The 23,833-nt window shown below is 44.3% G+C and overlaps 1 protein-coding gene across 5 annotated transcripts in view; it reads left to right on the top strand.

The window, feature by feature from the left end:
- Window positions 1-23,833, top strand: part of efr3a (EFR3 homolog A (S. cerevisiae)) — a 134,509-nt gene that overhangs the window by 104,250 nt on the left and 6,426 nt on the right. For 4 of the 5 annotated variants that reach the window (XM_085255996.1, XM_085255994.1, XM_085255995.1 and 1 more), the window contains 14 exons: window positions 3,525-3,692; window positions 3,837-3,951; window positions 5,352-5,403; window positions 6,782-6,954; window positions 7,040-7,115; window positions 13,790-13,951; window positions 16,476-16,607; window positions 16,824-16,891; window positions 17,521-17,648; window positions 18,505-18,555; window positions 22,120-22,205; window positions 22,284-22,332; window positions 22,723-22,826; window positions 22,925-22,974. In XM_085255996.1, coding sequence (XP_085112122.1) covers window positions 3,525-3,692; window positions 3,837-3,951; window positions 5,352-5,403; window positions 6,782-6,954; window positions 7,040-7,115; window positions 13,790-13,951; window positions 16,476-16,607; window positions 16,824-16,891; window positions 17,521-17,648; window positions 18,505-18,555; window positions 22,120-22,205; window positions 22,284-22,332; window positions 22,723-22,826; window positions 22,925-22,974 — 1,414 coding nt within the window. The remainder of the gene's footprint in view (window positions 1-3,524; window positions 3,693-3,836; window positions 3,952-5,351; window positions 5,404-6,781; window positions 6,955-7,039; window positions 7,116-13,789; window positions 13,952-16,475; window positions 16,608-16,823; window positions 16,892-17,520; window positions 17,649-18,504; window positions 18,556-22,119; window positions 22,206-22,283; window positions 22,333-22,722; window positions 22,827-22,924; window positions 22,975-23,833) is intronic. The other variant, XM_085255997.1, reaches the window with a different exon arrangement.

Here is a 23,833-nt window from a genome sequence, read left to right as displayed (position 1 = left end):
CTACAAGTGTTACTTTGTTACCCAAACTTGAAGGAACACGTTTGAATTTGAAGAAACACAAAGTAAAGACAGAACTCGGAGGTGTTTAAACAGGTGCTCGAGTGTTTTTGATGTTGTCACGTTGTGTCTGCTGTCCCGGCGTTTCATTCTGCTTGAACGTTTGTAGATGCTAATTGCCTGATAATTAAATCATCAGGTTTTTCACTGTTAGGAAGAAAAGAAGTCAACAGAAACATTCAAATTACTCTGTCCCACTGAGGTGTGGAAACAAATTTAAAAACTTGAGAGTATTTAATTGAAGAAAAGCTGTAAGTAGTAATTATTTTTACTGCCTCTTCCTGGAAATAAAACACAACCTTCCTCCTGGATAGGAATGATCCAAGGCTCCAAAAGAAGTGACGTGTTCACCTTTGAAAGCGAATGCACGATTCCTCCTAATCTGTGGCTCGGTACGGTATGACCCTGTGCTTGGATTTAAACTGAGTAGAGCAGCTTCTGCAGACTTCCCCCCTCGGCACACGCCCGGCGTTAACGAGCATTCTGGGTAATCACAGCTTTCACGTCTCAAGTTTTGAGAAAAAAATAGATTTATTTGAACCTCTCTTCTCTTGAGTTTCTTTCCCCTTTATTCTTCCTTTTATCTTTTACCAGCAGATGCTCTTAGAGCTCTTAGATGATGATGATGATGAGCAGGAATACACCACCAGATACTTTCAGTTCAACTTTAACGTACACAGACTGATCAGAACCAGATCATGTTATAATCTGATGTAATGCAATAACACTGCAGTAACTGGAAGGGTCAGCTTTATCGTCAACTTCTGCAGCATTTTGTGGTGTTTGTCTCTGAGATTTAGGTGCAAGCAGCACTAAATAACAGACAGTCATACTGTCAGCCTTTACATAGGCAACGTCTCCCAGTTAACATGGTGAGCAGCTACGTCCCAGTAATACCAGTAGGTTGATTTCCCTGATGCTGTAGAGGTTCTGCAGGGTAGGCTTGAGCAGCAATCTTTATTACAGGTTTCTTCACAGTGCGCCCTCTGTAACTATTCTATATATTTCTTTCTGGTCACTCAGTGTCATGTGACATTTGAACAAATCCACAGAGTGTCCGAAGTGTGAGCTGAGTAAACGGGGAAGCTGCAGACGCGCAGAGATCACGCCGTGGTTGTGTAGCTCAGTGTTGGTGGTATGTAGAATAGCACCGTCGTGTGATGCTGTGAGTCAGTCTGTGTCAGTAGATTAGAGTAAGTATTACTAAAGGTAATTCAAAATGTGTTGTTGTAGATAATTGTTTGCTCCCAGACTGCTAGAGAAAGTAAAAAATAACCCTTCAAAGAATCCTGATCTGTGAGATTTACAAAGATGGATGTAGCTACTGTGATGTCATCCACTGGTTTGTGAAGTCCCATTTTAAATCAAGATGAGCGTTTCCACCGTCACCATGAAGCTGGATGTGATGACAGACGGGCACTCCTCAGATAATCCTCCTTTCTGAAACAAAGCATTGCAGCCTGACCCGTGTACTGGCACACCCATAATATCAGCCAGTGTTAGCTATTGGCTGATCTACTGTATTGGCATTTATGGCAGCCAATAACAAAAAGGTAAAGAAGACATGGAGAAACATCCTTCAACCATGTTATAAGTGCTGACATTGCATAGTAGTCCACTAGAGGGCACTCTGCAGTTTCTCTGTTTGGAACGCCGTAAACAACAACGAGCTGAGCTTAATCGATTAAATAACAACCCTCGACAGTTTGCTTCATGTCTGAAAGAAGAAAAGACGTCTGTTGGAATATTAGATTATTATATATCGCCAAATATATTATCTGTACTGCTACATGTTTATAGGACCGGAAGTCTTTTTGTAACCAGTTATCTCCCTCTACTGGTCATTTATAAAAGTGCAAGTTTAAGGCACTTGTGCATTGGCTTCACTTTTAAGTCAGAATACTTTAATAATCCCAAAGGAATTTATGTAAAAGAAAGCTATTAAAACAAGCGAACACTCTAAAGTACTGAGTAAACGAAAAAAGTAATAAGTAAAAAGTAAAGAAGCAGGAGCAGCAGAAACGGGCTGCACGCTGGTTGACGCGTTAACCTTCGAAGTCCATCTTTTATAGTTTGAGGTTGACTCACTTTTGGAGGCGGCCTCAAGTGGCCACCAGAGGAACTTCAGGACCTCTGTAATGTCGCTTTTCATATTCATAATATTTGCTAAAATTTAATGTAGCTTTATATTACCGTCTCCATTTGTTGTTTTTTATTTTCCTGTCTCCGTTTTTTTTAAAAGTTTGTTTTCTGTCTTCTTTAAACGAGCGAAGTCCGAGCTGTGCCTGGAGCTGCCCGTTCAGCGCTGGCTTGTAATAATCTGTGGTGTTGCTTTCTGTGACAGAGTGAATTAGGACTGCAAAGCAGAGCCTGTTCGTGTTTATTTTACTGCAGTTTATGTCGGATATCTGCAGGTTCAGCTCCACCAAAAATAGCTCACTAGATAATTTTAAGTGTTTAAAGCAAATATGTTTTCTTCTCTTTATCACAGCAGCCTGGAAGCTCTCCGAATTATTTATGTTTTAATTGGTCTATTGGTAACATGGCAGCATCTGCCTGATGGAAAAGTATTTAAAATTCTTCCTGAGTTTATCCATGAACCCATTAAAATAAAAGTTAAAGTTTTAGTAAAAATGTTTTGCCTTATTTTTAACGAAGCAGTCAAACTGTATATTTCCCTTGATTATTGGTTAAATACCACGTCGGCTGCATTATGTTAGCTTAGCGGGGCCAGAGCTAAGCATGTTGGAGCAAACAGCCAGTTCAGAGACCAGCTGGGTAGAAACAAGCAGGAGGAAACTATCAGAGCACATGTTACACGTGTGTCTCCTCGACAGATCAATCTGAGGCAGGAGTGTCGATATGTTTCCATTTAAGGCTGTTTGAAACTGATGGTGACTGTTCACATGTTGGAGGTTTCAACAGCTTTCTACAAAAATGTGACGGCTCAGGTGGAGTGTGGGATTTATCCAACGAAGGGAAACAAACCACGTAAATCTGAAACCTGAAATTTGTGTGAAAACCACAGAATTTTATTTACTGTGAGATTCTGACCAGTCTGTGTGTTTGTGAAGCTACTGAGCTCTCAGCCACTCGTGGACCACACAAGCAGTGTCAGCAAAACCCCAAATTTCACTTAGTGGCAGCTGACTAATACATGTTTAAACGACTCATTAAAGAGCTCGACCCAGGCTGTGTATACAGATGTTTCTACAACATCTGCCACTGGCCTTCAAAATAAATGAACACTTTTAGCCACACCAGGTGCAACGAAACAGGCCCTGTTTTAGGATTAAATAATCCTTCTCTCTTCACCTTTTTGTGGCTTTTCCTATGCAAAGCTCCTACGAAATCATAGTTAAAAGGCCCGATACGAACAAAAGATGGAAACCCGACTCTTCCTGTTTACGAAAATGTCAGGCTAATGTTTCCTGTGATGTTCATTTAACCTGCGGGTGTGATGGCAGGGCCCACCGTGCTGGAGGTGTTCAACACTCTGCTCAAACACCTGAGGATGAGCGTGGACTTTGAGCTGGGCGACAGCTCGAGGAGGAACTCCGCCTCCAGCGTTTCGTCCGTCCGCGGCAAAGAGAGCGAGGAGCGGATCGTCCAGAACGCCATCATCCAGACCATCGGTACGAGCTCCTCTATTACTCCAGAGTGTGTTTGTCTTAATGAACATGTGCCTGCATGTGTTAGTAAAAATAACCTTGAATGTCAACGTTTTTTTCATTCACTGAGTTCTGACTCATCTTTTTCTCTCGTGGCGTCGCCGCCAGGCTTCTTCGGTGGAAATCTGCCAGACTACCAGCGAGCTGAAGTCATGATGTTCATCATGGGCAAAGTGCCAGTCTACGGGACGCCCTGCCACGCCTTGGACACAGTCAAGATTGGGTGAGTCACACATTCATTATCCAGAGACCCGGAGGTTCCCTCGTAGAGCTGCAGCCAGTCAGCTCACAGCTCTGAAACGCCGCCGCTAACGCTGCGTGCAGCTAAGACGCCGATTCGGCTGGTCGCTCGTCACAAATGAAGCTGTGCTCACAGGACTGTACTGTCAGGAGACTTCTCTGCAGCTGGATGATGATGATGATGGTGACGATGAGTGGATTTTACTGTCACGGCACATTTAAACTGTCCTGAACTCCATGCTTGTGTCAATGAAACGATATGATTTGATGATACGTTTCGTGCTTTTAAAATCATTTTTGTAATATATTTTATCCTCAGAGACCAAAGGGCAGTCATTGGGTCAAAACATCGCCTCTCAGTACTTTGCCTCTGTTTGTGGTCCTTCAGTAGCTGTGAGGTTTGGGCTGAACCTTTATATTCTGGTTTCATGGAGTTAAAGCTGTGCTGATTTTTAGCTCAGCGCTGTAACGTGTAACACTGGAAGCAGTTTCTAAAGAAGACGCTTGCAATTTTTTTCTCTCTTCATCAAATCTTTCTCCTAATCTGTCCTCACTTCACCTCCTGGACACCCCGCGGTGCACCCGTCCCTGCAGCCAGAATAAAGAAAGAAAAACAAGCTAATCCCTCAGGCGAGAGTGCAAGGGCAGATAATCCCAAATCAGACGAACGCCCTCCTCCTCCTCACAGACGCTCGCTCTCTCTGTTCCTTTTCGGGTAATTTCTCTCTGCAGCTTGTTGATGCTAACAAGGAGGTCTGACAGCGTTTCACTATAAAAGTCAACACTGAAGATGTCCTGCTGCTGCTTACAGCACCTTTACTCTTCTTCCTCGTGGAGTCTTCAGACTGTGAAGAGAACCACAGACTGTCTGGATGTCAGTGCACATTCATTTTGAAGCTTCAGGTTTTGTGTTTTGGCTGTTTGCTATTTTATAGGCAGAGGTGAGCACATCTGGACTGCATGTTGAAGCTGTCAGCTAAAGCTAGCATCGTCAGGTTTTCACTCCATGAAGTCTATTTAAAAACACTGAGTGCATTCTCACTGCCTCTGTGATTTCAGACAGTGAGTAGTACCTCAGAGCCACTTATCAAATACACTTGATTAACTGATCCTCAGCAAGTGTTCTCACTTCTATAAACGTTTGCTGGTCTGAACCAATCGTGTGTTGACAGTGACACTAATAAATACGAAGTAGCAGATAAAATGTGTTCATTTCACTTCTCGGGTGTTCTGAACCTCACAGCTTTCTTATTTGTCATGCAGTTGCTGTAAACATGTAACATGGCAGCCTGTGGGGACTGACTGCCCTCCGGTCTGCTGTACTGGACACTGTGAGTTTGCGGTCGGTCCTGACGGGGTTTCTTTATCTTTTGTGTAACGCAGGCATCAGGGCACCAAGCGGATCCAGACCATGCTGCTCAGCTCCCTCATCATGGTGAGTCCTCGGTTTGTTCCCTCCGTTCATGAGACAGGAACAAAGACACCGGCATACAAAACCTGAGCTTCAATAAGGAAAACTAAAATAGTGCACAGTCCCACCTGAAATACCCACGGACGAAAACTCTGGACGTCCTCACAATGAGTCATGTTCTCTAAATGTAAAAGCATCAAAGACGCCTTTCTCCATCCTAATGACGCGTCTCCAGTTACATGAAAGTCGTATTTGTGTGTTTATTATCGGCCATGTTGGAGCTCTGGCTGTTTAACACTCGAAGTCTGCGTGAAGTCGCTTCCTTCTCCTTCATTATCTGCTTCAGTGAGAGACCCTCATCTCCCCGAGACGAGGAGGCACAGGTGGCACACACACACACACACACCCTCGTGCCCGCTCTCTCGCCGCTTCATTACGGATGTCTGTCCTCTTCTCCCCTCGTCGCGCCGCCACCTGCTTCTCAGAGCAGCTGGAGGAGGGGTGAAAGGTTGAAGTTTTTATAATGCCATGCGACAGCAGATGGGGCTGAGCATTATGAGGTGTGTGTGTGTGTGTGTGATTTTGCAGCCTGCTGGGAGAAAACCCAGATGTTTTCAGGGTTCGTAGTCGGGGTGAAAGCAGGGACTCACCCAGGACGAAGATCAGGACGCAGCTCGGAGAGGTTGCCAGTCCATCACAGGGCCGACTTATTCAATTAAAGCCATTTAATAACTGCGCTGGTAAATTAGACCACAGTGCACATGTACAAACACCGAGTGAGAGTCTGGACCAGCTGACAGGCTCGGTTCACTCTCCCACCTTGTTTGAAGTAGGCGAGTCTGCTTCGTTACAGATTTCAGCATCTCTGAAGCTGAGTGATCATCACAGCCAGGACTCAGCAAAGTTACACTAAAGCTTCTCATTTGCAGCTGCTGCTAACAAACCAAACGGTTCGAATGTTAAAAATTCAGCGAGTTGTGACGGTTTCTACTGCGTATGCATCTCTGATGTGCATGTATTGCGAGGCCCTGCTCTGGCTGATCACATGGGCCACATCACCCGTTACAGTGATCAGTGTGGCGTCTGCATGCGTCTCTGACAGGATACATTTTTTGCTAAAAACAGTGTAGTGTTTGTCATTTTGTGCCTCGACGCGCTCTCACGCAGCAGAGTGAGGCGTGCCGACGCGGAGCGTGATTGTGATAACGATCAGATTTGTCTTCGGCTGTTCACGCTGATCGAAAATGATCACGTCAGAGTCACAAACGGTGGGAAAAGTCAACACTGGCACACGCTCACAAGCTTGTGAACGTAACCTTTAAGCTCTGCCGATCAGCCGTTTCTCCCTCTGGGGTAATTGCTGCACGCCGCCATGAATCTCACCTTGTCTCCTCTTCCTCAGGTCACCTCCGGCTTCAAGTCTAAGTCCATGGCGGCGGCTCTGCCTCCTCCCTTCCTGGACCCGCTCTTCTCCATCTCTCTGATGGAGGACAGCGAGCTGAGGCAGCTGGTGTTCGAGATCCTGCACAACATCCTCGACCGCCACGACAACCGCGCCAAGCTGCGCGGCATCAGGTAGCGCATCGCTCACCGTACTTACACGAGCCCTGCGGTGCTGGCGCCAGGTTTAACGACGCTCTCGTGTCCGGCTCTGTTACAGAATCATTCCTAATGTCTCCGCACTGAAGATTAAGAGAGAGAAGATTTCCAAGCAAGACGTCGCATTCATGAAGAAGGTATCATAATCGCGCTGAGGTCACAGTTTCTCTTTTCTAAAGAAATACTCCTTTAGATTCTCAGTCTTTTACTGCTGACCTCATTTAACCTTAATCATCTCTTGGGGGGGAAATGTGACACACAGAACAGTTGAGAAACACAGAATGATTGAAACAAAATGCAACTTTTAAAGGGGATCTGATGCTGCATAATTTTAGCCGATTTTAGCACTCAGTGCTTTCTTACTACAAGTCTCATTCTCCCATTCACTCACACACACACACACACACACACACTCTCACTCACACACACACACACACACACACACACACACACACACACACACACACACACACACACACAAACGCAAGGACTTTTTCACACCCTCACACTCCAGTGCATCCATGAGAGGAAGTTTGGGATTCAGTGTCTTGCCCGAGGATACTTCAGCATGCCGGGGATTTAACCACCAACCTCCCAGTTGGTAGATGGCTGTATAGATACAGCCTGTGATTATACAACTGACTTAAATCTGCATTCTTTCTTGTGGCCAGCAGGGGGCAGAGAGTCCGGTTTTTAAAAAGAAGGCAGGTTTTTATAGAAGTTTATGAAAAGAACCAAATTTGCAAATTATAAACATGAAAAAAAATCGTTGTTTTTCTTTTGTACATGTTAACAATGTCAAACAAGAAAAGCCGACAGCACCGTGTGGAGCGATGTGTCTGCTACATGTTTGAGGAGTCACCTGATATACTGGTGGTCATTCTGTGAATAAGAATAATACAGGGGCGCAGCTGCCTCATTCGTCTGCTGGCCAAATATTTGCAATGCCAATCAGAAGGTAGGGGGAGGAGCTAAAGCAGGTTATTTCAGACAGATTATTTTGAACCGGGAATCTTGGAAAGCTGCTCCAGCTGAGCCGTAGTGAAAACATGGAGCTGGAGATGATCCGAATGCAGGTGTTTTTACAAGCGAGGTCTTTGGAGCTCATTGACCTGGGCGGGAAGCCTCGGTCATCATCGGCACGCGGCATTTCCAAAATGAAGCCCTGCGATTTCACTCTTTCACCTGCGAATCACACCTGAGCCGTAACCAGAGGTCGGGGGAACGACCTCCTCTGTAGGCCGGTGTCTAAGGTCATTAACGTGTCTAACTGTAATTAATTAGCTGTAAATAAAAGTTTTTGTCTTCAGCTGTCGAGCTTATAACGAATGCAGGCAGCCGGGCTCTGCTTTTATGTGTTTCATAAATCCCACTCCAGCAGCGGTGGGATATTTTTATCCAGATTTTAATGGAATTAATCATTTCATTTGCGTTTTCAGGGACAATAACTTTTTGATTCATCCGCAGTGGAGCTGCTGTGATAGATGTTCAGAACAGGGCGATTAATTAAGACTTTAATCCGCTGGTTGTTTTTTTTACTGAGAGAGCCATTAAGTTCTGCTTATTAAAATGTCAAAAAATGTCCTTAAAAATCGCCGTCATGCATTTTTAGAGCCCAAGGTCTGTAAATGTCTGTATCCATCTGATAAAAAATGTCAGGTTAATATCGCAGAAGATAAAAATGAATCTTTACAGCTGGAAAAGAGGAAATGTTGATATTTTTTACTTTAAAGAAATTAAATTTGAAGCTAAGCAATAACAGCAGAATTAATAATAATAATAATAATGGATTGGATTTATATAGCTCTCACATTCACACACTGGTGGAGGCAGCTACGGTTTTAGCCACAGCTGCCCTGGGGCAGACTGACAGAAGCGAGGCTGCCATATCGCGCCATCGGCCCCTCTGGCCAACACCAGTAGGCAAGTAGGGTAAAGTGTCTTGCCCAAGGACACAACGACCAGGACAGAGAGCCCCGGGATCGAACCGGCGACCTTCCGGTTACAGATACGCTTCCCAACCCCCTGAGCCACGGTCGCCCTAATCTCAAACTCCTGTAATATAGTTACTATCCCCCCGCCGTCCTCAGCTTGCCGTCTGTTATTAGGCAAGGCAAGGCAAATTTATTTGTATAGCACAATTCAACAACAAGGTGATTCAAAGTGCTTTACAGAGACATTAGAAACAAAAACAAATAAAAAGCATGATTTAAAATTGATTAAAACAAGCAAACAAACAAACTAACTAAACACACACATTTCACACCTGTTCGTGCGATCTGAACCCTTATCGTAAGGGGAGCTACCAGTCCTTCTGTGGACAAGCTACTTTCTATTTTAAATTCCCTGAATTTAAAATACTCTCTAGACCCAGCTGGGGAGCTACCCAGAGCTCTAATCCCACTTAACAAACAAACAAACAAACAAACAAAACAGTATATAAAATCAAAACAGATAAAATCAGAAATAGATAAGATCAGTAGTTAGTGTAAGTTTTGAAATTTAAGCTTAAAAGTGTGGATTTGGTGCTTTATTCAAATGCAGCTGAGAACAGGTGAGTCTTCAACCTGGATTTAAATAAACTGAGTGTTTCAGCTGATCTGAGGCTTTCTGGGAGTTTGTTCCAGATATAAGGAGCATAAAAGCTGAATGCAGCTTCTCCGTGTCTGGTTCTGACTCTGGGAACTGATAAAAGACCGGATCCAGATGACCTGAGGGATCTGGAAGGTTCATACTGGGTCAGGAGGTCACTGATGTATTTTGGTCCTAAACCATTCAGAGCTTTATAGACCAGCATCAGAACTTTAAAGTCTATCCTCTGATGGACAGGCAGCCAGTGTAAAGACCTCAGAGCTGGACTGATGTGGTCCACTTTTTTGGTCTTAGTGAGGACTCGAGCAGCAGAGTTCTGAATGAGCTGTAGTTGTCTGACTGATTTTTTAGGTAGACCTGTAAAGATGCTGTTACAGTAATCAAGCCTACTAAAGATGAATGCATGGACTAGTTTTTCCAGGTCCTGTTGAGACATCAGATCTTTTATCCTTGAAATATTCTTGAGGTGATAGTAAGCTGACTTTGTTATTGTCTTAATGTGTTTTTCTAAGTTTAGGTCTGCATCCATCACTACACCCAAATTTCTCGCCTGGTTTGTGGTTTTTAGATGTATAGATTGAAGTTCTCTGGTGACCTGTAATCGTTTTTCTTTGGCGCCAAAGACTATTACTTCAGTTTTGTTTTTGTTTAGTTGGAGAAAATTGTGGCACAACCAGTCATTAATTTCCTCAATGCATTTACCAAGAGCCTGTACAGGGCCTCGGTCTCCTGGTGACATTGTGATATATATTTGTGTGTCATCTGCATAGCTGTGATAGTTTATTTTGTTGTTCTTTATAATCTGTGCCAGTGGGAGCATGTAAATGTTAAACAGAGGGGGTCCCAAGATGGAACCTTGGGGAACTCCACATGTGATACTTGTCTGCTCAGATGTGAAGTTACCTATTGATACAAAGTATTTCCTGTTTTCTAAGTATGTTTTGAACCAGTTTAGTACAGTTCCTGAAAGACCTGCCCAGTTCTCCAGTCATTTGAGTAATATGTTGTGGTCAACTGTATCAAATGCTGCACTGAGATCCAGCAAAACTAGGACTGACATTTTTCCACTGTCTGTGTTCAGACATATGTCATTAAACACTTTGGTCAGAGCGGTTTCAGTGCTGTGGTTCTGTCTAAAACCTGACTGGAAGGCATCGTAGCAGTTATTCTGTTTTAAGAAGTAATTGAGCTGTTGAGAAACTGCTTTTTCAATGATCTTACTTAAAAATGGGAGATTTGAGATCGGCCTGTAGTTTTTCATTTGTGTCTTGTCAAGATTGTCCTTTTTCAGTATAGGTTTGATTACAGCAGTTTTTAGTGGTTCTGGAAACACACCTGACATTAAGGAAAAGTTGACGATCTGTAACAGGTCTGACTCTAAAGTCTTTGAGACCTTTTTGAAAAAACTTGTTGGCAGGACATCTAAACAGCAGGAGGAGGAGTTCAGTTGACCTAAGATGTCCTCCAGGTCTTTGCTGTTAATCGGGTGAAACTGTTTGATGGTGTTTAAGCAGTTTTTCGGTGGACACAGTACATATCCTGGATCTGCTGTTGATGTACCAACTGCTTGTCTAATTTTTTGGATTTTGTCTGTGAAGAATTTGGCAAAGTCATTGCAGGCCATGGTTGAATGAAGTTCAGCTGCCACTGGCACAGGAGGGTTTGTTAGCCTGTCAACTGTAGAAAATAAGACCCGAGCATTATGGCTGTTTTTAGTGATGATGTCAGAGAAGTAGGACCTTCTTGCATTCCTCAGTTGTAAATTATAATTGTGAAGTTTCTCTTTATAGATGTCATAATGAACCTGGAGGTTTGTTTTTCTCCATCTGCGCTCAGCTTTCCTACACCCTCCTTTTTTCATTTTTCACTAGTGTGGAGTTTCTCCATGGAGACTTTTTCCTTCCAGAGATAACCTTCACCTTAATGGGAGCAATAGTATCCATTACATTTAACATTTTTGCATTAAAGCTATTGACGAGCTCATTGACTGAACCTTTGGACAGGTCAGGTGTTAATGGGAAGACCTGGTTAAAGATCTCACTACTGTCTTCAGTTATACACCGTTTTGTGATCACTGCTGTTGATATATTTGTGTGGGCTGAGATTTTACTTTCAAAGAAAACACAGTAATGATCAGACACGCCCACATCAGACACAGTAACCTTTGAAATGCTCAGGCCCTTGGAGATCAGTAGGTCAAGAGTGTGTCCTCTATTATGTGTGGCCTCTGTTACATGCTGAGTCAGCCCAAAGTTGCCCAGAGTGTTACTCAGGTCTTTAGTCCCTTTGTCCTGAGGGTTGTCCACATGGATGTTAGAATCCCCAACAATAATTACACAGTCAAAATCAACACAGATCACAGACAGCAGTTCACTGAGGTCATTAAAAAAGTCTGTGCAGTATTTGGGAGGCCTGTAAACATTAAGAAACACAACTTTGGATGGGGCCTTCAGCTGTAAAGCCACATATTCAAAAGACTGAAAACTTCCAGGAGATAGCTGCTTACATTGAAATGATTCATTAAATAAGACAGCAACCCCTCCTCCTCTCCTGCTCACCCTGACCTCACTGATAAAACTGTAGTTAGGAGGGGTCGTCTCGATGAGAACAGCTCCACTGTTACTTTGGTCCAACCAAGTTTCAGTTAAAAACATAAAATCAAGGCTGTGCTCAGTGATTAAATCATTAATTAAAATGTTTTCCCAGCTAAAGATCTAACGTTTAATAAAGCCAACTTAAGTGTTTTAGAGGTATTACTTGTCCCCTCGTGTTTGGGAGCAGTCTGTGGCATCGTTACATCGTTTGACCCTGTATGCAGGACAATGTTTGTCACAGTTGGATATTCATCTGCAATTTGAAGAATTCTCTCCTTCAGGATGTTGACCATATCGTTAGGAAAGCAGAGGACTTTAGTGTTCTTACCGCACATGCTTTGTACATCCTTTACGGCAGAGTCACCCACAATCAGCGTTTCAGGCCTAGCCTTTAGCTTTCCCCGTGGATTTTCAGGCCTTACTTCGCTACTTTTAGATGGATGGTTGTCCGATATAGATCCAGGGTCCTTTGATAGTGGAGCAAATCTGTTCTGCAGTTTCACATTCAGTTGTTTTGAAGGTTTGTTGTTAACCTTCCTATTTACGGTTGTCCAGTCCTGTTTCCTCTCGTGTACAGGGGTAGAAGAGCTTCTCTGTCTCGTAGGAAGTGAAGGCCAGTCGGTTTCAGAGATTTCAGTTCGCTGTGCCCTGCCTGTGATACGTCCTCCCTCTTCCAGGAGACATGATTTATGTCTTGGTTTTGCACCAAGACAGTCCAAGGGGGGATTATCGCTTGAAGATTTATAATAGTGCACAAAGTCTACTTTCTTGGTCATGTTATCTGTGCTCCTTAGCTGTGTGCTAGCTTGCTCATCGCCATTGTTTTGAGTCAAAGGCAAGGTTGTTTCATTTCCACACAGTCCATTTACCTCCACGTTTACTTCTAAGCGATGAATTTTTGTCTCCAGTGCTGCAATCTTCTGCAGGAGGCTGTGGTAGTCATCTGTGGAGAGGGAAGGCATCTTGTTGCTAGTTAGCCTAGCGGTTAGCACCTTTCTAGGCTATTGAGGCTGCTCGGTGCCTAGACACTGTAATCAGGCTTCAGCTGTGTCTAGGCCACAGACACACGGAGCGCTGAGGATAAGGTAACTATAAAAATGTTGCTGTTTCTGTTAAGAACACTTTAGTCCTAATGATCTATAAGTGTCCAGAAGCTATCGCAGGTAAGCTCATACGGAAAAAAGGGAAAAAATCAGCATAAAAATCGGTAAAAATCAATAAAAGAAGAAAAGCATTTAGAGAGCAAAGAGATGAAGCGTCCACACTCACAAAGGGGGAGGAGTACTAAACTCAATTTACCTGATGGTCCAGAGTCAGCGTCTCCTGCTGACTGTGTGGGTGACGCAGCCTGAGTCATGTGACTCTGTTGTCATCCACATCAGTGAGTCTGCACTGGAGAACATGGACCATCATTAAAGTGAACCCACATGCTGCAGTTTACATTTACCCCACACTGCCACTAAAACTCCCCACATATCGTTTAATCCGCCACTGAAAATAGTCCCCGACACCTCCGCTGTTTCCTTATGTTAAACATGTTAAAGGTACTTTTTTTAAACAGCTCTCATATTTCTGTCCTCCTCTTTGTTTCTGTCTTTGCTTCTGGTTCTGCGTCGTCCCTGAAGCACGGCCAGCAGCTCTACCGTCACATCTATCTGGGCTGCAAAGAGGAAGATAACGTCCACAAAAACTTTGAGCTGCTCTTCACCACCCTCGCCATTCTGACCATCGAGCTGGCCAATGAGGAAGTGGTCATCGACCTCATTCGACTCGCCATCGCGCTGCAGGTAAAACCGATGAATTCACATCTGAAGTTTCTGTTTTTAGTCAAAGCGAAGACAAAAAGCAGTTTCCTCTGTTTGGTTGTGTTTGGAAGCTCAGTCAGAATAATCTCATCATAAGTAGATTTTCTGGCTCTTTCTGTCACATTTACAGTTTCAATTAAACTTTACATCCATAATTCCCAGAGTTAAGTATCTGAAATCTAAAAATAGTCTGCACCCATCTGTAAACTCTCGATTTCAACACACTCAGGAGAAAGGTGAGGGATTTTCTTCTGTTTCTGATTTGTTCTGATCTCGTGTCGCAGCCTCACTGAGCTCGATTCCTCATTAACAGCTTCCATGACTGTGGCTGTATCTCACCTCTCTCCACACAGATGTGAAGATCTGTGATATTTCTCAGATCAGAGATTACATATAGTCAGAAGGTTTTTTCCATCTGTAGCACTTTATATTCAGGACGTCTGTGTCTCTGTGCAGAGATCAGAACAGGACAGAGAGGTTGCAAAGCGGCTTGCAGCCAACGAGCTGAGGCTAAAATAAGTTTTAAAAAAGTGCATCTGAACATCTGATTTGTCATAAGGATGTGTCAAAGCGTGTCAGATGGGAATTTTAATCTAAATAATGTTTGTTTAACACTTTTCATTTATTTTTACCGTCTCTGCATCACCACAGACACCCAAAGAACCACGTGACAGCAGAGATATGGTGGTCAGAGTTTTTAAGATCAGATCTGACTGATGACATGTACTTTATGTTCTGGTGACCACTGAAATGAGTTAAGATGCCTGCAGTGATGGTGTGTGTTCGTAGAAGGCAGTAACAGAGTGACACAGTCCCCAAACATTCACTCAGATATAATGTAAAAACGTAGCTTATTATAACTTGAATACCGTAAAATTAGACGAGTCATGAGTGTGCAGTGTTTCCAGGTCACCGGTATCAGGTGATAGTGGAAACGTTTTATCGGCGAGGAGATCAAGTCGTCTGTTGAAGCTGTGGTGCTGTCAGTGCCGAGGTGTGGAGTAAACATCCTCAGTTACATCCCTGTTTGGAGGGTTTGTGTTTAACCTCGTGTTTAACCAGCTCTTCACGCTCCACATTATGGTGCTTCAGTCTAAAGCACCCTCGATGTGATTATGCTATATTTTTGGTGTCAGGTGTCATATTTAAGTGGCTGATGAGTAGCTGTGCTGTCATTTGCTTTTATGTCATTAGACCGTGAGAACCCACGCAGCTCCAATAAAACCTCCTGGAAGTGCAAGAGAGGTGCGAAGGAAATGTGCACGCTCGCACCAACACACATAAAAGACACGCACATGCACACACACACGTGCAGCTTCAGTTTGTTTGTGCATCACGCTGAGATCTTATCGTTTCCAAATGTCACAGCACTGTAGACATGATGTTTGTGCACGCACACACACTCTGAGTGCTGTGTTTACCTTCGTTTAATTCAGGGAACGTTTGAGACATAGAAGTATTAAAAAAAGACTGTTTAGTTTCTTTCTCATGCAGTTTCAGACAGGAAGTGCTTCATAGCACAAATTCATGGGGATGCATTTCTGTCACGTTTCCCTTCAATCTGGTTTCTGTCACGTGTCTGTTTCACAGTCGCCTTGAGAAAAGTTGGCGAGTGTTTACAGACAAGTCGGCATTTTTCATGCAATTTACTGGCCACCACTGCAATCTGCTAGTAACCAAACCAGTCCCAAGGTTTCCAGTGCAGCATCCTATACCAGTCTGTAACCATTCTACACTCATGACCAGCTCCTGCAATCACTCGCCAGACAATTTTAGTGCTAAAGTGTTTGCGTTTAATTTAAAGGCCACTGGGGGGCGATACTGGCGGTTGGAAAAAGACTCCAGTCTTCTAGACATCGATGGTAAAACGTTCCTCCAGCCTGACCTCTGTAAACACTTTGAGTTTATGGTTTCAAGCCAACGACTGCGGCTTCAGTCAAATCTGATCGTCACATCTTGAGTTTCAAGATCGAGCACTTAACCCGGTCTTGTGTCAATTTTCAGAGAATCTGATGTAAAATAGTTTATGAGTATACTGAACCAAAGCAACCACACATCTGCGCTGGTCCTCTTAGCTCGAGTGAAGCCAGATATTCGTTTCCAGCTTCTCCACTTAGATAGTATTTTGCTTTTTATTGGCATTATTATTGTAATATTCTTTGGTAGATTTGGTTGAAGCTAAAACAAAGTCGCACTCAGTGCGTCACAGACATGTGGCACAGTGTATTTAGTCTGCCTTGTTTGCTGTGTCACCTCAGGGTCGTTACCTTGACAGCAACCTTTTTACTGACGGTGTGTGAAAATAGAAGATACGTGTTCGTGTGACCTTAGAGAAACGCTGCTGCATGCTATAACCCTGCACACAGATTAAAGGGGAAGTAAACCTCAACTCCTGTGAGGGTGTACCGAGTGTATGCGGGGAGTTCTGATGCTTCCACGACCAGAAACTGAAGCCGAGCTGCTGGTTTGTCCTCGCTAACACAGTTTTTGCAACTGGTTTGTGCAGGAAATGGCTCTTAACAACGAAGAGAACCTGCCCATGTTTATCTGCTGCGGCATCATGGCGTTGGTGGCCGCGTACCTCAACTTCCTGAGTCAGATGATTGCCAACCCGCCCTTCTGCCAGCACGTCAGCAAGGTGACTCCTCCCTGACCTTACTGAGGATCAGAGCAGCTGGCTCTCATTCCCACTTTTTGTTTTTACTGCCATTTGTTGCAGAAAATACAAAAATATGATTTATTCAGTATGCTGATGATGCACCGCCGTTTTCTGCCTGTTAGCTGTTTCTTCTTGTTTACGTCTTTCTTATTTGTAAATAGTGTAACATCATATAATCAGCTGTTCTCTGTGCAGGTTATTGAGTTGAGGAACATGGATGCTCCTTACCTCCTCCCAGAGCACATCTTCAGAGACAAGTGTCCGTAAGTGCAGATTACAGCCTGAATTTGTTTCATGAGAAATAATCCAATGGCTCGGGTTAGAAAAAGGCTGTGAAGCCTCATTATTTTCTAATAAACAGAGCAGTAATGAGTGTGGCAGCTGAAGCTTAAAAAGTTTGAAAGTTTACGAGAAACAAACTCAGGAGTGAAGGAACCGTGCTGCTTCACTTTTCAAGGTTGCAGATAAATTCACATATTCAACTTCTGGGATCAATAACTCATAAAAAAATATTATTAGAACAACAGCAGCATGTCTTTGCATCGACAGATGTAAGACTGACAAACAGCTACTCGCTTCAGTTCAGTTTTATTTATACAGCACCAAATCACAACAGCAGTCACCTCGACGCTACCAGCTGCTTTTCATTTAAGCGATTTGTGCTCCGACTGGGACAAACCGAGTTTGTCTCTGTGCAGCCAGCTGTGAGATGCATGTGCAGGGACCCCGATATGAACTTGTACAGAGTTGAATTACAGATGAGAACAAATGTGACCTTTTTGCAGCGTCGCTCTGAGAAGTAAAGCCGTGCTGTGCGTTGACTAAAAACACGCTTTCTTCTGAGGTTTTTCCTCAGGAAGTTTATTTTTGTGTCTTGCGTCTTTTCTTCCAGGCTTCCTGAATCTTTGGACAAAGAGGACAGCCAGCTGTACTTCCAGACGGCCGACATGGCCGAGTGTTTGGCCGGGCCGGGGTACAACGCCGAGCGCCTCTCCATCCCCTACGTTCCTCAGGTCACAGGTACGACAGTCCAGCCTCCGTTAGGACGGGGAACTTCATGTTTCTATTTCTTCTTATCTAAGAAAACTGCTGCTCTGATAACTTTTTTTTTTCTTCCCTCATTGGTTGATTCATACCTTTTTAATCTCATACCTGTTGAGCAGCCTTTTGTCCTATTTCATGGTTTCTCAGATACCAGAGACGCTTTCTGAGAAAATGTGCCTGAACTGATTCTCGGAACATCTAAAATATTTCCTTTTGATGGAAAAGTGTAGCTGTAAAAATCCACCGAATTAGACGATGGTCACATTATGCTGTTATCTCTTAAAGAGGAAATATGATAAAAGTGATACAAGTAACAAGTTAGAAGGAAAGTCAAGAGTTGAAAAGGTTGTAAAAAGTCAGATTAAAGGATTTAAGGCGCCCGCTGTCTGCTGCTGCGCTGTGTGCTGTATGTTTTATTTCCCTGCTTTTCATACTCACCGTGCCCTCAGAACTGTTTGAAGCTTTGTCGGATTAAGAGCTTAAGGAGTGTTCAGTGAAGAGAAAATAAAGTTTCACCAACTCTGTGTGCGATCAGCTTTATTAGTCCGACGGCTGTCGCCGTCTCCGTAATTTAAAGGTTTGTTTCAGCTCAGAACAACGTGAACCTCTGCAGGAGTTCACACACACAACTTTCTTTAAAAGCACTTTTTCAAAATGTTGCTTGACTTCAACCTTGAAGTCTGCCCACGTCCAAAAAAGGCTCAGGAATAGTTCGTACTTCACGTGCTCTTCCTTTGACCTCGTGTAGATAGAACGAGCGGGAGGAGAAAACTGATAATTGTCTAACAAGCTTTTGTTTTCTTCCCTCTGTCATGCTTTCATGTCCCTTCAGTTCTTTACACAGTAGGAAAAATCCTCCACAGGTGCAAGCAGACGTCCAGAGGTAACCAAGGCAACCCTGTGCAGGCGTGTAGAGATGTGTTGTCACCTGGTGTAGCTGGGTTTAGATCAGCTGACACATTATTTGTGCAAAACCAAAGGCTTCACTTTGCAAAGTTGGGTGAATGGAAACTCGTCACGCTTCAGACGAGGAGGCGCAACAATGAAGTTCTTCCTTTGAATCGGTCCGATTCTCAGAAGTTCGTCTTCTATGATCGTCCCACGTTTCCCACTCATCTGTCTTCTTTGATCTTATTGGTCTTTGGCCTTTGAAATGGTGACTCCGACCATGGGGACCAGGTCTGCAAGCACTCGGTGGTGCATGAAGACGACGATAAAACTACAGTAAGACAAAGTCTGCCATCAGTCTATAACTGAAAAGGCTCTTTCACAAGAACTGTTGCTGTCTCCAAACACCAAAATTACTTGCAATCAGCAATCAAAAAAGTTCAGTGTAATCAATGCAAACCCCAGTTTTTGATTGCACACCGCTTTCAGTGTTTGACGGCTTCTTTCTGACCTTGAAGTCTCCGAGTTGAGCTGTCAGTGTAAGCAGGTCTCCACACTCGCTGTGGACCCCGAGATCCACGTCTTTCACGCACACTTCTCAAAATCTCAGGATTGGATCACTTTGTTAGTACAAAAGTCAGATCCAGTGAAAACTCTCGCAGGTCTCCTCCTGTTAGCTTCTTCTGCACTGCTGACTCACCCGGTGGACTCGGCAGAGAAGGAGAGCGAGGCTGCTGCTGTGGAGAGGAGCAGTGTGGACACATTTCTACTGTGTCGCTAAAGCGGCTCGAAAACAGGCCGAAGTAAAGCAGCAAAATGCTGCGTTGGCAACAGTAAGCTTGATAACGGCTGCTCTGGGCAAGAGGTCAGACGGGGTGAGGTGGCTTTAGATCCGCACGGTGACAATTTCATTAAGGCGCAATTTACTTATCAACCCCAGAAGCACAAGTGATAACAGCATCGGTATAAAAGCAGCGTCTGAAAGGCCCCCCAGGAGGAGAGGGAGGGATCAGCTCGCACAGACTGTCCTTTCATGGCGCGAGGAGCCGCGGATCAGCACCTGGTGCTGACGTGATGTCACAGCGCCAAGCGGCGTCTGCGCGCTGACGAGTTTACCCGACATACAAAGTGAAGCCTCGAACTTGTGTTTAAAAAACATACAAGAAAAAGAAATATCTTTATAAGTTGGGGGTTAAATTTAAATTTGAAAAGAATTTCAGAGATTTTCTTCATGATCTTTAGTTTTCTTTAGTCTCAGACTGTTTTATTTATTTATTTTAATTTGTTTAATTATTTTAGAAGATTTTTTGTCAGCTTTTTTTTTTAATTTCAAAGATTTTTTTTTTAGTTTTTTCCCTAATTTGTAAAATCTCAGAATATTTCTTCTTCTTTTTTTATCATTAAAATTTTCCCTGAAGTTCACAGTTTTTCCGCAGGATTTTTTTTTTTTTTGAGTTAATAATAATAATAGCACACCCTTACATTTTTAAATACTGCGAGTATGAAAGGACCCGGGGTTTTGAGCTGTGACGGTGAAGCATCAGAGTCTGCAGGAGCTCTCGCTCTGCTCGCTCTGCTGCTGCTGTCGTCTCAGCTGAACGTGTAGAAGAACAAATATCAGGGTCTCAAACTCAAATGAGCTGTGGGCCGCCGCTGACACCGTCATCTCATGTGACCACTTTACTGTTCATGCAGTGCAAAAAACAACAAGCAAACAAGAAAACACCCACAAATATTTCCAAAAATGTAGTGTTGTGTTTGTTTTTTAAAATGTCTCACTCTTAACTGAAGCCTTTCGTTGAACTACCAAACAAACACAAGCTGCAGACAAACACGTGTGCCCGTGTGGCCCCCGGGCCGCGAGTTTGAGACCCGTGGTGTGAACAGTTTAAGTGTTTTTCACACTGAGCAGAGACCAAACCTTGAATTCATGACAGCATTTTGACGCCTGCAGAGAAACTCGCCCTGACCTTTAAACTGCTGAGCAGCTGTAGATGCGTCGTTGAGGTGCTTCGTTGTTTCAGAGCTCGATGTTGTGTAGCTGTAGATTTTCCCACCATGTGATTTGGTAACTCTGTGAAATGTTTTGCCTGCATTGCTCGTGGACCTGTTGCGGTGAGTACACGTGCTGCCACGTCTGTGTAGAGCAGTTTACCCGTAGTGCACTTAGATTGTTTACATGTGTGGAGCTTCTGTCTGCAGTGTTAACAGAAAACAAACTTTTCATGTAGGGTGTTATTAATGACATGAAGAAGTTAATCATCATGAAGCAGTTAGAGCTCAGAGAGGAGAGTGGGTGGGTTCAAACTCCTAATAAGGACAAACCAGTGCAGACCTGTTGGACTCCACCAGGCAGCCTGGTTTTATGGACCAGAACCAGCTTCGTCCAAGCTGTGCAAGGTTTCCAGCTCAGTTTGGTGGCCTCAGGATCGCCAGGTGGAGCAGTTTGCAGCTGAGGGTGAAGCTGTGGGTGGATGGGCTTTGTCTTAGAGATGGAGGTCGATCATTCAGAGGGGTCTTGGCCTCCACATTGAAGGGAGGCGGTTCAAGCATGTGACTAGGACGCCTCCCAGGTGAGCTGTTTCAGGCATGTCTAACTGAGAGGAGGCCCCGAGGCCAGACCCAGGACAGGACTCCTGAGAGACTGTGCCTCTTGGCTGGCTTGGGAACACCTTCGGGGAGGATCTGGACCAGATGGATGGAAGAGAATGAGGGACGGATGCTGCACAAGTTTGCAGGTTGATCCTCGATCATGAATCACAGCATCTCTTTAATTCCGGCTGCGCTTCAGTAAGATTAAATTCATTCAGACTGTAAATGTGGTGAGTGGGACCTTAAATCAGTGCATGAGGCCTTTAAGAGGGAATCTGATCTCTTGAAGTCCGGCAGGACCGGGCTGCATTCAGGCTCAGGTGGTCAAAGTTTTTGGAGACCGTGGCTTCCTGTCACGTCGGCTCAGTTCTATGTGTTTCATCACCGTGTGAACAAAATCTTAAAGCTCCAGCGGATCAGCCGCGATCAGATCGTTTTCCTCATTAACGCCCGCAGGACGGCTGCTGAGTCAGGCCTCTGCAAAGTTCACAGCAGAGGTCGTCGTGCGATTGTAAAGAGCTGCTTTCTGTCGCTTTTCACGCCTCGGCTGATCCGCTACCTTTCTGACCTTATCAGATGACCTCACAGCTCAGACAGTAGCTGCCCTTCTGTGGTCCTTATTTTCCCCTCTGCTGGCGATGAATACACAAGTGCTCGAGGTGCGTTTGTCCCCCGGGGACGAGTTTATCCCCGCGGGATCAGGCGGATTTGTTCCTCGTTGTATTGAAGTGGAGAAAAAAGATGGAGTTTGGTGTGCGGGAGCAGAGATGTCACCGCTGTTGTCAAGGACGCGCAGATTACAGGAGCTACCTGGGTTTCAGTAATATGACAGCTTCAGTAAGCACAGTTTGATTATTCTGAAATCGTTCTGCTGGAAAGAAACAACTTTTACTTTTACGTGACACTAAAGTTAGAAATGTTTGTGGCTTTTTAAAGCATTATGTGGTGTGAATCTGTCATCCTGAAGGTGAAGAACGTCTGTCCAGGAGGCCGAGTTTCGTGGACACCGTCTCCCTCCAAGTGGACATCATTTCCAACAGCCTTCCAGAAAAGGTCTGAGTAATCTTCTTTAAAGCAGCGTGTGGTCCTGGAGGGAAACATGAGGTCACGTTTGTGTTTTTGTGTCCACAGTCGCAGCTGGCTGAGGAGATCACGTTTGAGACCCTGAAGAAGGCCATCGGTAAGAACGCGGTGACTTCCTGCTGTTCCTCATGTTGACTCTGGGTTACTTTGTCCACCAGGCAGCCATCTTCACCAACACCTCTGGGCTCTAATGTGTTCAGTTATTGATAAAAATGATCTAAATGAACTTTTAATTTCAGTGACCAGCAGAAAAAAGCAGCAAATCTGATGAAACCACTTAAAGTTTGCAGATTTAGCCTCAAAATAAGTTTTCAAAAGCTCTGATTTTATGACGTTTCAGTGAAATTTTCACCATTAAAAATATTTTTTAACCAGCAACGTAAAAGGACGAGAAGCTCGTCTCGTGGAGAAGAAAGAGCGCTCACAAACCACCACGTAGTTAAGTCTCTGTTATTAAAGCAGCTCTGTGTTTGCGGTTTGTTTTCAGACACCACCGGTTTGGAGGAGCAGGAGAGGGCGAAGAGGCGGCAGGTGATGGAGAAGTTCCAGAAAGCGCCGTTCGAGGAGATCGCCGCCCACTGCGAATCCAAGGTTATTAAAAAAAAAAAAAAGAGCCAGAAATCAGAAAATAATAAACTGTCAGCGCATCAGAAAAAACACCCAAATAAACTCCTGCTCACTTCTTCCAGGCAAACATGCTGCACGACCGGCTCGCACAAATCTTTGAACTCACAATCAGGTGAGTCTGTTATGCAAGTTTTCTAATTTAAATATATGAATTTAGATAAAAGTTCTTGGTGTGGTGACATTTACACCACATTAGAAAAGCTTAGGCGTGACACTAAAAGTCAAAGAAACCCAGAACACCTGGCTGATCTCCCGTCGAGCTCGTCCCCTCGGCTCTGCTGCCAGCGTCCCGTCACGTTCTGTCCTCACTGCTAAAGCTGCGTCTGTGATTTCACCACCGTGGCTGAGACGCCCTGAAGCCTCAATCACCCGCCGTCACCACAGTGTTCTCCTCAACAAACAGATGTTTGATTATTTTTGGCCCAGATGTGGCTCCAGATGAGTGTGGCTGCCTGAGCCCAGCCGCAGGTTCACCTGATCTGCACCAGGCTTCAGGTGTGTCGAGATATTTGGAGCGAATGTGGCTCATGATAAAACACGACCCAGTGTTTTTAGGCTTAGCTGTGTTCGTCTGACATGTTCTCACTTCTTTTTTGATTGCATCGTCACATGAACACTATAACAGTCTGTTTGCAGCACGTGAACGAGTACGACGCCTGCAAATAACGTGCACTTTTCCTCATAGTCATGCTTACATTGCTAACACGGCGTTCTGGAACGGTTTGAGTTTTCTTTGAGTTGCGGGTCGTTCCCCTCAGTACTGGCCGCCTTTTGAAAGGATTTTTTAGAGGAAATGAAATGCTCCTTCAGTCATTACCTGCTGTGTAGTTCTCCTGAGTCACAGCACTGTGAGCGTGATTAGACCCGGCTGTGTGCGTTAGCTGAGACGTGCACGTACGTGTGGGCAGGACTGTCGGAGCGCTGGAGGCAGTGCACAGGTGCACACGGAGACGACTTTGAAAGGGACAACA

The sequence above is a fragment of the Mchenga conophoros genome, linkage group LG18 (genome assembly GCF_057382185.1).
Source record: "Mchenga conophoros isolate Kocher_MC1m ecotype Shallow Benthic linkage group LG18, M_conophoros_male_GT1.1, whole genome shotgun sequence".
Taxonomy (NCBI): Eukaryota; Metazoa; Chordata; class Actinopteri; order Cichliformes; family Cichlidae; genus Mchenga; species Mchenga conophoros.
The sequence above is the reverse complement of the archived record's forward strand: the minus strand, read 5'-3'. Positions and strand labels throughout refer to the sequence as shown.